The sequence below is a fragment of the Cryptotermes secundus genome, unplaced genomic scaffold, assembly GCF_002891405.2.
Source record: "Cryptotermes secundus unplaced genomic scaffold, Csec_1.0 scaffold343, whole genome shotgun sequence".
NCBI lineage: Eukaryota > Metazoa > Arthropoda > Insecta > Blattodea > Kalotermitidae > Cryptotermes > Cryptotermes secundus.
This window is the reverse complement of record NW_019729214.1, coordinates 817,449-834,503: the sequence shown is the minus strand read 5'-3', so window position 1 is coordinate 834,503 and position 17,055 is coordinate 817,449. Positions and strand designations below refer to the sequence as shown.

Here is a 17,055-nt window from a genome sequence, read left to right as displayed (position 1 = left end):
CCCCCCCCCGGAGATTATCACTGATTATCACACATAAAATCTTCTAATCACGCGTTCAGTTCTCCTTCCTCCCGCAGCTGCTTTGTCTGGCTGACTGACTTCTGTTCTGCCCAGTACGGGCTCCTTTGTCAAAGTCATAGTGACATTTCGTCTGACAGTCAGTCAGTCTTGGTGTTGAGCCCAATTTGGGGCTCATGACCAGATATTTATTACTGTTTGACAGTTTAGGTCTTGTTATTGTGGGGCACCTCTGATGAGAGGTCAGGTCTGTCTTTTGTTATTTCAGTTTCTCTTGTAAACCCTCAATCTGACAGGCGGAAAATGCAGCTTGCTTCACTGTTGCATGACTGCCGTGTTTACAGAGGCGTTGCTTGGCAACACTCTCAAGAGTTGTTTACTGTTTCGTAGCAACCAGCGCGATTCGGCTTGGCTCAGCATGGCACAGCACGGCATGGAGAAACGCATCTTTCGTTCTTCTTGTGTAACTTGGCAACTGACCGTTCATTAAGAGTCTGTCTTCGTGGTAACTCATTCTACATCCCGTTGCTTAACAGTGTTTTGACATGTCACAATATGCTAGACCAGCAGCCTTCAAATAGAGCTACTGAAATCATTTTAAAGGAAACACAAAATATGAAAGTATTTTTATGATTTGTGTTGTATACAGCAGTATCAAATACAAAACTACACACAGCAATATTATGATTAATATTTCCATATTTTAAATTCTTAGATACAGGTCACAAGGTCCATGGGTGAATGAAGGTTAAACTAATGCTAATAGGGTTACTACAGCCCAGCACCTTATTGTTTGTGAGCCTACTACTGTGCACTGTGGGGTGCTCTTCAAGGCTGCACCTTAAAATAGGATAAGTCTGAAAATTCACAATTTTTTTGTAAGATGATTTTATTACATTGTGCGTCTGACTAATAAATCACCTTGTAATATATGTGCCGTAAGCATTTTGTGTGTATGAATTTTGGTTAGCTGGACAGTGATATAAGGCCCCTGAAATGAATTTCAAGTGTTATGTCAATGTGCAATGTAATAGCTTTTTGCTTCATTCTTTTTATAATGTGTTATCACATTTTATGATAAAATGTTCAAGTAGTTAATTTCTTTGTATCTTTCTTATATAGACCCTATTTGGATAATAATTATTTAAAAAGTACTTGTTCCTTGAAATTTGTTATAATGCTACCTGTAGCTTAATCACCATAAATTTCAAGTGATATTGGTTAAGAGACCACCGTGCTCTAGACTAACTGTGAGTATAGGAGGTATTTGTATTAAGATAGTTCTTACATATTTGTTTATTTTTATTTCCATCTTCTGCATTAATGTAAATCATAATACATTTTTGAGTAACATAATTCTTTTTATATTTTGTATGCTTTAGGATGATCCCATTTTGATTTTGGCCAGATTTTCTTCTGAGCAGTTACGAGATTATGGTTACCATGAAGAAACTACCAACTTGTCAACACAGAATTCTGTGGAGACATCATCACTGCCTGGTCAACATTTGTCTCAAAGTAATGATAATTTCAATCCTGTGGTTTATGTTGAAATGGTAGTTGCAAGTGGTAGTTACAAATTTTGATTGTTGTCTTCTGGATTTTGGTACTGTATAGTCTGCGGTGGTTAATTACACTTGCAGCATTGAGCCATGTAGTCTTGTAGGTTACTGACAGTAATGTATATTTAAAATAACTTATATGCACAAATATCATAGTTTTGATGCAGTGGTAGTGGGAGTTATTTTATTATTCATTTATAGTTTATTTAATGAGGCTGTCATTAACCGAGACTCTGTAGTGCCAAATGAGTTGATGATGCTGAGTGATGAATTGGAAAGGATGTGGAATAGAGTGGTTATGTCCTGATTGAATGAATGAATGAATGAATGAATGAATGAATGAATGAATGTATAAGGGGTGGGCCTTCTTGGCCCTTGCACCACAACCACAGTGATCTATTGTGCCTCATGTCCTGATTTATAGTACTATTCTGGAATTTTCTGGGGGAAACTGGAAAACTATGAAGAACTTCAGCCAGGACAGTCAGTGTCCCACCGAAGATTCAAGTCAGACACTGCTCAAAATACAAGTCAGAAGTGTTACCACTGAAGTAAATTTGCTCAGTGAATGAGGACTAGATGTACCACAGACACATCTGATATATTTCACTGATAGGTCATGTAAACAGTATTTTAAATGTGACTTCATCTGATGGATGAAGTAATTTTGAGTCAAAGAACAGTGTTATAAAAAACTTATTTCTGGCTAGCTGCCATAGAAGAAAATGGCTTGAATAAGCAGTGTGTGTTTGTATACCTACCCCCTCATTACATTCAAAAGAGGTGGATGAGGAACTGTCATGTAGGATCCTGGTAACATGTAAAACATGTGTGTCAAAGATTTAAACTTTTCTTGAGGCCATTTTTGTCTTAAGTGGAAAATATCTTGGTTGTATAAATTATGGGGATATTCCATTAAAATAAATTCGCCTGAGCCTTGAAAGAAATGTTTGTTAAAATAAAACTTAATTGAACCAAGAATTTTTGAAAACAATTAACAGGTCTTGGAAAACACTGTACTATGTGTAAGTTCTGTATTTGTACAAAGGAAAAGAAATTACTCTTTTTAGCCTCTCTTGTTTCTTGGAGTATTGTGTAATATTTCCATTGCCTTTCACAATTTATTTGGACATTACTTTGTACTTCTTCAGGTAATATAAATGATGGCTACACGACAGATGGATATGACTCTGAAATGGAACCATGTCGCCCTATATCAAGGATTTCTCTGATCCTACCATATGATCACAGTGAAGATGACTGTGATAGTCACTCTCTTTCAGAAAATTTATCATATACACTCAGTCGCCCAAATTCTGTGATGTCTATTGGTGGTTATACAACCTATTATGAGACTGATTTTGATACTGAGGATGAATTAAAGTCACATCCAATTACAAAATCACGAAAGAAAATTGAAGCTGTCTATGGCCACATCCCAGGTAAGAAAATGGATAGTATATATTTTGGTTTTTGGTGATTTCCAGGATACAGATACACTGGAAATCTCATGAGTTAGTTCTGTCTACTCCCTTATGAGGAGAGTCCGTAAGTTGTTGTTGTTGTTGTTTTTGCTGCTGCTGCAGGAGGACGGACATTCAGTGTGGTTGCTCCTGTTTCGCTTGATTGCTAGGCGAGTTAAGAGTGTTTAGTGCATATGGGCCTACTACTACTGTAGTTATGGCGAGTAAGGACATGTGTCTCCTTTGTGATAAACTGTTTAATGGCAAGCAGAAATGCATTTGATATTGTGTATGTGAGTTGTGTTTCCACTGTAATTGCCTGAAAACTAATATATCTTGAGTGTAACCTTGACACAGCTACCGGTATGTTATCTTTCACCTATGATAATTGCGTTATTGGAAAGGAGCAGTCACTTGTTAGAATAATATATACAAGTCATTATCATCTGGGATAGACTGTCTGTATCTCCTGCTATGGATAATGACTCCCTTAGCTGGCAGCTTGAAGCGGTTCATCTTAATGGAGTATGCACCATGGAGATGGTGAAATCCCTTATGGAAAAGGTCATGAAGCTTAGCTGTGAAGTGCAAGTACTGAAAAGCAATAATACTACTCTGAAACTCCAGTTGTGCGATTTACATCAGTTTCACACACCTCCGCTGTCCTTATCAACAGAGGCCCTTTCATCTACATGTGATGCTGCTAAACCTATAGGGATGTTTTAATTTCGGGAGGTGGTCACCCTGCTTCCACTGCTGTATCATCCAGACCCAACTGGCAGACCTCACTACCTGAGTCCTCTGCTATGCCTAGCGACAACCAGGCAGTGGATGGCTTCATAACAGATCTGAGGAAAAGGAAGGAAAATCATCCTTCTATACCTTCAGGATGCCCGACCCTCCGAGGAGAACTAGGACTACACTTTTTGGTAACAAAAGTAGCTCATCTCTTTAACTGTACCCAAGGGAGTCAGAACCGAGGCACTTTTTGTCTCCCGATTCTCTCCTGATGTAACATCAGCTGACGTTGAGCAGTCATTAAAAGATGAATTGGAGCTTGCGTTCCTGACATGCACTGAGTTAAAAACAAAGTACTTCATATTCCTCCTTTCACATTGCTGTTTCCAAAGATGATTTTCATCTAATTAACAATACAGTTGTCTGGCCAATTGGTTGTCTAATCACCCCTTATTATGAGCGATTAAATCCAGATCAGATCTACTCTGCTGAAAAATCAACCGTGTCTAGGCCCCCTTCCCCTATTACAGATGTTTCTACCCCTGACCGTGCAAGTGGTTCTGTTAATCCTGAAGGAGCCCTGGTGGAGGGCATCGACACACTTGGATAATGGCTGATACAAGCTACAAGAACGTGCTTCAGCCGGGTCACACGTGCAACCTGTAACATGTTTTGATATTTATTATCAAAATGTCAGAGGCCTTTGGACCAAGCAGTTTAAACTTTACAGTAATGTCTGTTCTACCAATTATCATATCCTCTATTTGACAAGTTTAGATCATAATATATTTCCTGACAGTTAACACGGTTTTTCACTCCGATCTGGTGTCTGCTAATAGACACGTGACAGTGGAGTGCTTACTGCCCTCTCTTCTAGAATTGGCTCTTTTAAATGTAGGTATGATTTATAATCCTGTGACAAATGTGTTTGGGTTGAAATTCCCACCCTGGACACTTTAAATTTGCTCCTTGGTAACCATTATTTTCCCCCTGATACCAAACCTGAAGTCATTACCAATTTCTTTCGCTCTTTAGAAGATAGGCTGGATACCAAAAACTTTTGAGTTGTTATGGTGGGGTATTTCAACATTCCTGTTTCGACTGGAATCATGGTCTGTCTGTTCCTGACTGCCATTATTACTCTAAACTCAGGAGTGATGCGATCTACACGTCCACATGTCTACCTAACCTGCAACAGTGCATCAAGGCTGTTGGCAGCAGCAGTTTGCTTGATTTGGTTTTCACAAACTTTAATGACTATAATATTACCTTTCCTGACTCAGGAATAATAAAGCCTGATACTTATCACCCTCCTATGGTTATTGGCATTAGTCTGCCTCTTGTTAACCCTACCCAAAATTGTGAGTATTTATATCATAATCATTCTAATCCTATCTTCCCTCCTTTTTCTTCCATTTTATATATCTCGATTATCTTTTCTCTAGATCTACCTATCATGACAGTGTCATCCACATATGCACATATTTGGCTTGATTTTATATAAATTAGATTCTAAAGGGTTCTGACAATGGTGGGTGACACACAGAATTACTGGGGTTTTGGACTCTTTCCATCATCTGAAATTTTAGGTAACAGAGGACACGATGTTTCGGAAACTGGATCTGTTTCCATCCTCAGGTGAGAAAGGAAGACACCTACTCAGTTGGGCCCCTTAGAAGGAGCTAAATTCAGTCACTGGATTGGGTGATTTAGATTAGCTTTTCATAAGGGGCCCAACTGAGTAGCTGTCTTCCTTTCTCACCTGAAGATGGAAACAGATCCAGTTTCCAAAATGTCATGTTTTCTGTTACCTAAAATTCTGGATGATGGAAAAAGTCCAAAACCCCAGTAATTCTGTTTGTATAAATTGTTCCTCTCTGATCATGGCACATTCCTGTGGTAATGCTAAATGCACTGTTACTCTGAGTTTTGATGGAGCTGTTGGAGACATATGGATGGTAACGACATTCTTAACAGACTGTTATCATGGGTATGAAACAGAACTCGGAGGTGATTCCTGTCCCGGCCGCCTAGCAGGAATAAAGGGAGAGCAGTTGAGAAGCCATCAATTCAGAGTTCAGAATTGGAGTTCAGAGCTTAGAAGTGAAGTCAGAGAGAACACAGAAAGTGTGTGAACTGTTATAATTGAGTGTAATTGTGATACTGACATCAAATAAACCTAATCATCCAATCCAGAATCCACAATTATTAGTCATGTGTACCCCCCTACACATGACAGTCTGGTGTCAGAATTGGTTGGATTTAATCAATTAGGACCAGTTACTGGATTTATGATTGCATCATATACCTATATCTCACATTATGGAAATGCAACAGGTGATAGAATGCCCATTGGCCGGCCAAAAACAAATGATGGCCAATATGAAAATCAACCAAGAAATGATGGCCAGGATGGATGCCAACCAGCTGAAGGCGGACAACAATCTCAGAGAAATAAGGTCCATAGTTAATGCTTGAATAGTGGACATGAAGAACAGCTGAAAAGGGAAGATGGCTTGCCAAGAAAAGATGGAGGCACGTCTGGAAAGCGAGGAGCCAACCTCAGTGGACATGGAACCTGAGTTGGAATGAGAGGTCCCTAAGGAAGAAGCCGCCGTGATGCTAGTTGGAATGTTGAGGGAGCAGTGAAGGGACTGAAATCTGGTCGCGCAGCACTGCCAAAAGCTGAAGGAAAGGACCCGGTGATATTGTGGAGCCCGGAAGAAATTGGTTGCAGCTCGCAAAAAGATGACCCGCCATGCAAGAGTGGCATGGCGCAAGAGAGGCGTTGTCAGAAAGAATTGGACCAGGTTCAAGGTTAAGGGAGCAACTTGGAGAGTAGGGCCACTCAGGAAGAATCTATGGACACTCAGGGAGTGAGTGAGGATGCCCTATGAAGGCAGGAGAAGATTGAAGGAACTAGGCAGCAGATGGCCACAATATCGGAAGAAATAAGACCTAATGAAACTACAATTGGAAAGCACGGGAAGACAACCGGACTGGACATTGTGGAGGGGTCAACCCCCTCTGAAACAGAAAGAGAAACTGCACACAGAGCAGGAGCTAGTAATATGGAGGCACTGGCCACCCAGGATGGTTTAAACCCACCACGTGAAAGGAAGAACTTTGGATGTTGATGAGAAACCTCAATAAATTGGAACCTCATAAGGGAGCCACTCAGGACAAGCACCCTTAAGGCGGGAACAGTGGTAGCAGTTGGAGAGATGCCACTACAGAGAGAGAAAAAAACAAAACAAATGAGCTATGGGAAGGACAGCAAGACAGGCTGCAGACATTGCAAGCATAGCCCTCGAGAGGAAAAGGAAGGTGATATACTGTTAGTCTGTTTGGGATGAACAGCCTTAAGGAGGGAGTAATGTGACGTGCAGCCTGAAAGCCGCAACCTGCGCGTCCACTTGGCGGGGCTTCACAAGGCATGTTCCTGTGGTAACACGAAATACACCGTTCCCCTGGGTCTAGATGGAGCTATTGGAGACATATCCATGGCAACATTCTTAACAGACTGTTACCACAGATATGACAAACAGAACTCTTCAAGGAGGTGATTCCTATCCCAGCTGCCTAGCAGGAATGAAAGGAGAGCAGTTGAGAAGCTGTCAGTTCAGAGTTCAGAATTGGAGTTCAGAGCTTAGAAGTGAAAGTAGAGCTCAGAAGTGAAGTTGGAGAGAACACAGAAAGTGTGTGAACTATTACAGTTGAGTGTAATTGTGATACTGACATCAAATAAACCTAATCATCCAATCCAGAATCCACAATTATTAGTTGTATGTACCCCCTACACATGACAATACTATGTGTATATGTACCTAAATGGAAGGTGACTGAATTGAAGACAGTCTTCCACAAAGAAACATGTCTACAGATGAAATGTGATTTTATGTGTTATGACATGACAGCTGAAAGCAAGAATAGTGGAACAAGTACAGGGCTAGGTATTGGGATGGTAAACATGTTCCTGCTGCAGCAGATACTGATGAAGCAAATGAGGGATTTCTAAGACACCATTAATAGGCACTGGTGCAGTAAACATGTTTATGCAGAAGATCAAAATGCAACAATAGAGGTACTGTTGGAAGCAGCATTTCCTATGTGGTCCACACCAAGGCTATATAATGAGTATCAGTAACAGTTCACTCATGAGTTGCAAGTTGGTAGTCATAGCTGCTATGTAGCAACAGCTAGTGAAGACAACAGACTGAGAAGACTTAGTATGTGTTGTAGTGATTTGTAGATTGTGTGGATTAGGAGAGAGTATTATAATTATTTGTAGTTATAATTCATAAGTGTTCAGTAAAGCCAGTTATCAGTCCAAACCCTCTGTCTGGTCCCTAACACATGACAGTATTAATTTCATACAGTTATTACAATGGACATGTGAAAGATACTAAATATTTGAAAACATATATTAAGTTATTTTCTTTTCCACATTTTCTGTGTTCACCAGTCCCACCTTCATGATTGTTGCTTTACTATCGCTTTGTAGCTTCAATCGTTCTACAATCAGATTTGTTATATCTCATGGTGGCTGATGTTGAAACATATTTCTGTCTCACTTTCCTACTTGCTATGCTGATGGCAAGATATGGCATGCATGTTAGCATTTGCAACATTTTAGAAACATCAACCCACTATAACCTTAACATTTTTAAAAACTATATTTTTGGTACAAAAATTCAAGACATCCCTTCATTATTTAACTTTGAAAATACAGAAAGAACTCCAGTCTTCCTTTCGAGTAAGCATGGTAGTAAATCAAGGTACAGGTTTCATGAACAGATTGGATTTTCATTCACTGTATGTGTATAAAATACTAAATATGGGAAAACTATACATTGTATGTAGTTTTTGCTGGAACCATAAAGAATGAACACAAAATTTGGAATGTCTTAAACCAAAGAACATTAAGTAAGGATTTTTGTGCATTATGAAAAGTGTTTTAGATGGTTATAACCTCAAAATATTCTTGTTATATATCACAGAATGTATATTTAACTGGGTTAGGTTAACTAGAATTTGTTCAGATGAAGGGAAGAGGTGACTCAGTAGACCTAGTCATAGGTGGTAATAGTAAAATATGAGGGTAAGTCAATAAGTAAGTTACAAATGGATATTGAACTTAAACAAATAAGAGTACTGATTTGAAAAAATGCTTTTATTTCCCAACATAATCTCCCTGTACACTGAGGCACTTGTCCCATCATTTCACAACACCCTGAAAACCAGCAGCATAAAATTCTTTGGGCTGCTCTTGGAACCAGGCGGTGACTTCCCTTTCTACAGCTTCATCATTGGGAAAATGTTCTGCTGAAAGATGATGTTTAAGAGGACCGAACAAATGGAAGTTGCTTGGAGCAGGACTCATCACCTGTGACAGGTCGGGCTAGCATATTGTGTCCTTCATCGTGGTAGCAATTGAGATGCTGTAATGCGAGACCCATTCTTTGCATTTTGTGTTGTGGGGTCGGCATGCACAGCACCCATTGTGCACAGACTTTTTGAAAACCTATTCTGTCATGCGGCCCTCTTAAACCTCATCTTTCGGCTGAACATTTTCCTGACGATGAAGCTGTAGAAAGGGAAGTCACCACCTGGTTCCGACAGCAGCCCAAAGAATTGTATGCTGCTTTTTTTCAGAGGCTTGTGAAATGATGGGACAAGTGCCTCAATGTACAGGGAGATTATGTTGAGAAATAAAAGTATTTTTCAAATCAGTACTCTTATTTAAGTTCTATGTCCTTTTGTAACTTACCTATTGACTTACCTACGTACATCTGAGATAAATGGGGTGTGAAGATGCAGACTTGACTGACATGGCTGAAGGCAGGATCCAGTGACATTCCCTTATGTGAATGATACTGAATCTTTAGGTTCTGTACAAGGCAAGGAACTTTTTGGCTAACTGAATGACGTCTTACCAGATTTTCAAGGACTGTGATCCATGGTGTTACTAGATTTGTCGAGTTGTTTCAAACTTATTTTAAATAAAATTTGTGTGTAGGAGTGCCAGTGGGCAAAGAATGGAAATTGAGACGTCAGTGCTGTAGATATTCTGTTCACCAGCCTCTTAAAGCTGCCATCCATGGTGGACCAGAAGGAGTTTATTCTATGGTGCTATCCTTTGTGTATGCAGTAGATGACTATGGTGTTGAATTCAGATACCGTGGTGAGGGTGGACGAGACCCAAAGACAAAGAAGCTTGTGGTGAGTAGTTTTCATCGTTATTATTTTGAACTTTGTAGGTAATATATGGACAGCTTTTTGCCAGATTAAATATATGGTAGAAAGTCCTTGTAGCCATACATTTGGATCCACTCACTTGTGGGTACTTAAAACATTGTATCTTCTTTAAAAGTTGAGTGGTCAAAACATTTTTTATAATTTATATATATTTAGGGCTTTCCTTATATAAAGATTTTGATCACATGCATATTTGTCCATATACCTGCAGTTTTTTCTCGTGGACCACTAATGACCTGTGGACCATGAGTTTGGGAAACTCTGCCCTAATGGGATTAATTTAAGTCAGGTCAGTGGTGCCAACATAAAGTAATTTTTCCTTCATTCTTATGGCTGTTGCCTATAGAATCAGACAAATTCAGATGAATATTTTTTAAATCTTTTGCATTTATTTGAGGAATAACATTTCTGAAAAGTGGCATGTGTATAGTGATGACAATTTAAATTGCCCCTTCCTTAGGGAAGTTCATATAAAATGAAAGCAGTTGTTTAAATTTTTATATCATTGCTTAGAGGTACACAATTTTGTAAGGAATCTGCAAGAAAATATGTTTGGAAGAAAAATAGGGTGAAGACAAAACAACGAAATATTAATACAGTAATGATGATATATCAGAATTTTGAATTTTATGTAATATTTTAATTTCATGATAATTTAATTTGTTGCTGGAATTGCTTTTACAATAAATTTGAGTAATGAATGAAACCAGTGGGGAATGGTGTCATGTCTGGGCCAAAAAGGGTACAAATTTGCACTGTCTCTTCCTTGATCACTTTTCAAAACAGAATACTACACAGAAACTTGCTAACCTACACATTTGGATCATGTAATTCATATAAAAGCCATGAAATTTACAGATATATACAATACATATAATAATAATAATAATAATAATAAAAATAAAAGATTGCACTGCCAAAGGAAATGAAGTGTACCACCATACCATGTTGGAGATGAAATGCTACCAGACTTTTGAGTTACTTTCTAAAAGCAAAACATAATTACATTATTACATTTTACTCCTAGTTATCCACATGCAGATTATGAACTCATATACTGTTCTTTTGATTCCCATCCCTTGTTGATTGTATTCAGGCTTTATATCTCTTCCATTATCTTTTCCAGTATTTGTTCCTGCCAGTCATTTTTATGATATCCTTCACTTTCTTTGAGTTGCAGTTGTGGTGTATTGTGACTTGTTGGGAAAAAGTGTAGATTGAAACTGTATATTGTTCCTCCTAAAATTATGTGACTTGATCAGACCTAACACTAAAGACAGAAGTTATATGTGGTCTAACAACAGGCTTGCGAACTCATCGCAGTAAAAGTGCTACATGCCTCATTGCTGAATATCACTGTGGTTGCCTTCAGAGTACTCCCCTTTGGAAGCCATGCACCGATGCCAGTGCCTAGTCAATCTTTCAAAACAATTTTGGAACTGGTTTTTTGGAATGGACTTCAGAGCTGCCATTGTATTACTCGTAATGTCATCAGCGTCATCAAAATGCCTTCCTTTCAGTATTTCCTTTATCTTTGGGAACAGAATAGAGTCATTGGGGGCTAGATGTGGTGAATAGGAAGGGTGTTCCAGCACAGTTACTTGTTTACTAACTAAAAGCTCCCTCACAGACAGTGTTCTTTGGTGGGCTCCATTGGGACCATTTTTGCCCACATTCCTCATGTCAAGATCTTCAGTTAAGATTTTCCTAACTGTTTCTCTGTTCATGTTTGCTTGCTCTGCTATGCTCCTGACAGTCAGCCAGCGATTTTCACATAATGTGATGAACTTTTGCAAAGTTTTCTGTAGTTGTGCTTGTTACTGGCCATCCTGATCTCTCTTTGTCAGTGACACTTTCTCTTCCCCCAAAAAAACGTGTCACCAACTTGTAAACTGCTGTTGTTTTCATAGCATTATCCCCGTACACTTGCATTAATATCTCTCTGATTTCGCTTCCACTCATGCAAAGTTTAACAGGAAATTTCATGTTCATTTGTCGCTCTAATTCAAGCTCCGACATTCTCGTGACAGCACACAAAAACACACTCAGACAATAATAGACGCCACCCAGAAAGAGACTGCCATAAATCAACAGCAACACATCTGTGAAATGCTTGATATGCCAACATCATCAGACCATCCTGAAGTTTCTATTCACTGTTGCCATGGCAAACACATGATGGTGAGTCCATGAACTTTATTGTCAGACCTCGTATAGCATGCTTCAACCAAGAGTTGCACAACACCCATAAGAGAAAATGTGTGAGCCTATGTACCTTGGATGTCTTTTGAACATAGCAACAGAGAACACAACCCTGTTCCTGAAGGACATCAACTCTTTAAGTAGAAGCCATTCATTCATTAAATTATACTGCAGTTACTTTCTCACTTTATGTACTCCAGTATGTTGGTAATAACATATTGACTGACTAAGTTATGTGATTTGTAATTTTACACATTCCCTGTGTCGTTCATATTGTTATAACTGAAATTAGTTTGTGTTGATTTTCATCATTGAAACTGATGAATTGTAGGGTAATTATTTCTGGTTTAAAGAGATACATGTATGTTTCCAGAGGAGTTCATTCAAACTCATGAGCTGTAGGTTATACAAGTTCATTTCTAGAGGAATTCTTTTTTGTGTGGTTTATTTTATGATGGTGTCAGTATCTAGACTGCACAGCATTACACAGAGCTTGTAGATGTTTCTTGTATTGTAGAATGTTTACCTTTGTTTCACAGTGTGACCAGAAGATGATACGGGGAAATTTGGCACTTGCACATAGTCAAATGACTGGTAATCCTATACGTGTGATACGAGGTTTTCAGCTTCAAAACAAGTATTCTCCTCGTACTGGCTATCGTTATGATGGTAATTTCTTTGATTCATGCATGTTAAGTGACTTAGACTAGAATTCCAGTTGCTACATATTTATTTTGTATAATGAAACCAAATATATGTAATTTTGGAAGAAATATTTATTGTATTGTCTGCAAATAATTGTAACAACAAAAGAAAATAGTGTTCTGCTTCAGTTACAGTTTGGTAATATAAGTTGAAGATTTTTTTAAACATGGACAGTTTTCACCTTTGAATCAGCATCCTCTTTTTTTGGACTCAGAGATTCTGCACATTTTGTTGAAGGCTTTTTTGGCAGGGGAGGGAGGGTTGTACTAGAAGACCCAGATCTCATCATTAATCACTATTTTTCCTAAAGGTCATGTTATTCCAACAGTTTGCTGAAAGATCTGAGTAAATTTTTTCCCTCACATTTTGTTTGTCACAGATCTGTAGGTACCATTCTGGCACAGATTGTCTTCATATGAATCTCACAGTTCTTTTATTTTCACTTCATCTTCTGTCTCCCAGACGGGCAATTGACAATAATTTCTTGCCTTTTCAATTAATGTCCTAATTTCTCTCACATTTAGGTTCCCTTGAAGTTGTTCAGCAGCTGAATCCTTTGTCATATGTAACATCCTCCCATGTACCTTGAAGACAATCCACACAAACCTTTGTTCTCCCATCTCCATAAACTTTCTGTAGTACTTCATTAATGTCAGTGACATTTTTCTCCATTTATACTAAAAATGTAATGTTGATTCTCTGTTCTAACAGTTTAGCCTCTTTATGACAAATAAATGAAATACTGATGGGTGAATCAAATGGTCACATGAATCACAACATGCTATCTTGTATGCTGTACAAAATGTTAGACTTTGTATGAAGTTTATAATTATTTCATTGTTAATTATAGCAGAAGTACATACTTGTACTTACTCATGTGGTTACTTTGAGAATCAGGGAATGAAGTAGCGTGGTTGGTTGAGGCACTATGCTACAAGCCAGAAGGTCATGGGTTTAATTCTTGATGAGGTCACTGGTTTTCTCAATTGACCTAATCCTTCCAGTCACACTGTGGCCCTGAGGTTGACTCAGCCACTAACAGAAATGGGTACCAGGAATCTTCCTGGAGGTAAAGGGCGGCCAATGCATGAGGCTGACAACCTCATTGCTGTCTTTGAGCTGGCTGTCTGGAAAATGTGGGTGCCTTGATGGCTTACAACTCTATGGGCCTCCACTGGTTGTTACAGGGATAGCTTTACTTTTACTTCAAGAATCTTTCGTATACTGTAACAGGAAAGGTAATGTGTAAGCATAAAATAAGTACTCCATAGGCATGTAGTTACTTTAGATGTATCTGCAAGGATGTGTATGATTGGCTGTGCCATAAGTGGTTAGTCGCTGGCTTCCCACCGCGGCAGCCCGGGTTCGATCCCAGGTCTGGTCAAGTGGGATTTGTGGTGGACAAAGTGGCGCTGGGGTGGGTTTTCTCCGAGTACTTCGGTTTCCCCTGCCAATCTTCATTCCACCAAATTCTCCATCATCATAATCACCTGAGGCAGGCTACAGTAGGCCAATCAGTGGCTTCCATGCTGAGTGGACCCAGTTGGACTCCACCTTCCACTAAGCAAATATGTATAATGCATTGAAAGAGGGGTCTAGATATTAGGCCAGAACTAGGTTGGTTTTTATAAATTGTACTTATAATTGCTTGTTTGATTTACATATAGGGTTGTATCAAGTAACCCAGCATTCAGAGTCAGTGGCTAGAGGTGGTTTTAAAGTTTTTATGTTTTACTTGGTAAGATGTGGATATCAGCCCCCACCACCCTGGCATAGTGACAGAATAGAATTGCCATGGCCTAGCCCTGTTCATCAAAACACAAGCGTAAGTGTCTTATAATCACTGTCATTGGGTGAAAGGAAATGCATGATAAAATAAAACAAATGAGAAATACTCGTACTGGGGTGATAGTAGTTGCAGGTCATTCATTATCATTGATAGGTTAATTGTAGCAGTTGTAATATGTATTAAGATAGTGAAAAATACAGAATTAGTAGGTTAGAAATGGCTTAATGTGACATTTCCTCTTTTACTGACAGATTATTCATTTTGTTTTTCATAAAAAGATAATCAACTCTGGCCTTCATAAAACATTACATGTGTCAGGTTGAAACGTGTGTTTTCTATCCTGTGTTCTGCATATATGTCACATAGACCTTTTCTTTTTGAGCATGTAGTTCTTGGATGTATGGGGCCCGCTTGATCTGACTCATATATTGTCTGAAGGTATTAACAGCTTAAGATGTTATGTCTTCAGATAATAAACACAAACCACTTATAATCTATTTTAACTATACAGAACAGTGCCATCATTCTTTCTGCCCAAGAAACAGGATTACTTGTAACCTATGCTCCTATATACTGTGACTATGAAAGAATTGCTACAATTCAGTCCACTTCCTCATCAGATGGAAAAACATGAGCCACTTGCAATCTGTGCCCTTATTACTGTAACAGTGCAAAGCAGTGTGTTCATTCTGTTCCCTCTCCTGCTTTATGAGTTTCTGAAATACAGAGCTATAGACAATGACAATATTTTGTCTGAGCTTCACACAGATTGTGTTTCTGAAGTATCTGATGCTGAAATGAATGAAGCAGAAACTGGACACTGATATAGCCACTGACAGTTCAGGTAAATGGTTATGATTATGTCCATTAGTTTCTGCTGCAAGTGACAGCGAGTTGTGCAATACAGGTGAAGATTAAAATTTTTTAATCATAAACTAATATCCATTCTGATGATGAACTGCAGGATGTATGCCATACAGCTGGTGTGAAAGTGAGTGATGAAATGATGAGCTATTTCTCAGAACCATAGTATTCGTTATAGTTATAGGGTTTCTGAAGTGGTCAGTGCTGTAACTGATGAACTTCCATCAGCTTGTCTAATCTGTACCACACTCAAAATGCACACCAGTGAAAAATATCACCAAAACCACTTAATTATCCAGCATTAACACAGAAATGGAAATATTTCGGGGCCTGATAATTTTTATGAGGGAAGTTAGAAAAGTTAGTATGAAAGACTGCTGGTTAACTGACTCCATGATTTACACTCAAAATTTCTTTTTCCCAAATCATGAGTCAAAACTGTAGAGGCCATCTTGGATGACAACAGCCAGCATACACAGGATGAAGACAGACTTCAAAATGCAACATGTACTGAGGATGTAATTAAGAAGTCCAGATGTATTGTGCAGTTCAGTAAATATACAAAAGGTGATGACAAGTTCAGTCCATGCCTAAGTTATTATTCTACCTTACAGAAACGGAAGTGTTCCAGAAGTGCTATAATGTATGTTCTAAATTCTGCTCTATTGAATGCATTTTTTGTATACAAAAGAAATTAAATTTAAATACAATTTTCTAATGTGGTTGAGGGGATAAAAACACTGAAAGTCCACCACAATTGAGTCCAACTCAGATGCTCATCCCCCATCGAAGGAGTTGGTGCCTTTCTGGCCAAAACAGGACTCTTCTGAGACTGTCAGTGGACTTCAGTGAACATAAACTGCAAAATACTGTTACATCTGGCCGAGAGAAAAGAAGTATCCAGCATGGCAATGTGGCTTTCATGCTACGCACAACAGTGCAGTGAGACAACATGTGTTAGTAAATTTTGCATTGAAGAAAGCAGTCTTCTGGGATGTGGCGCCATGTAAGTATTGTGTTAACTGACGTTTCAGAGGAATGTATCGCCTCCATCTTCAGGGTAGAAGAAAAAGAAGAATTCCACAAGTGAACCAGCATGGGCAGGTGCTAACAGCTTGTGGAATTCTTTTTCTTCTACCGTGAAGCTGGAGGCGATACATTCCTCTGAAATGTCAGTTAACACAATACTTACATGGTGCCACATCCCAGAAGACTGTTTTCTTCATAGTCACCGCCGTGAAAACCTCTAATCTCACAAATTTTGCATTGTTCTGCTGCACAGAGCTCCCTGTTTTATATATTTATAGTTTATTTAATGATGCTGATAATGTCTAAGATTATATATCATTGAATGATATGATGAGGGATGGAGGGAAGTGGTAACAGCCTAATTTAAGGTACTGTCTTTCCAAGATTTGCTTGGAAGGATTGAAGAATACCACGAAAGACCTGTCAA

General features: G+C 38.7%; 1 protein-coding gene across 3 annotated transcripts in view; it reads left to right on the top strand.

Moving 5' to 3' along the window:
* Window positions 1-17,055, top strand: part of LOC111865433 — a 41,565-nt gene that overhangs the window by 16,082 nt on the left and 8,428 nt on the right. For all 3 annotated transcript variants that reach the window (XM_023853469.2, XM_023853470.2, XM_023853471.2), the window contains 5 exons: window positions 1,401-1,536; window positions 2,732-3,022; window positions 9,801-10,003; window positions 12,781-12,910; window positions 14,614-14,771. In XM_023853469.2, coding sequence (XP_023709237.1) covers window positions 1,401-1,536; window positions 2,732-3,022; window positions 9,801-10,003; window positions 12,781-12,910; window positions 14,614-14,771 — 918 coding nt within the window. The remainder of the gene's footprint in view (window positions 1-1,400; window positions 1,537-2,731; window positions 3,023-9,800; window positions 10,004-12,780; window positions 12,911-14,613; window positions 14,772-17,055) is intronic.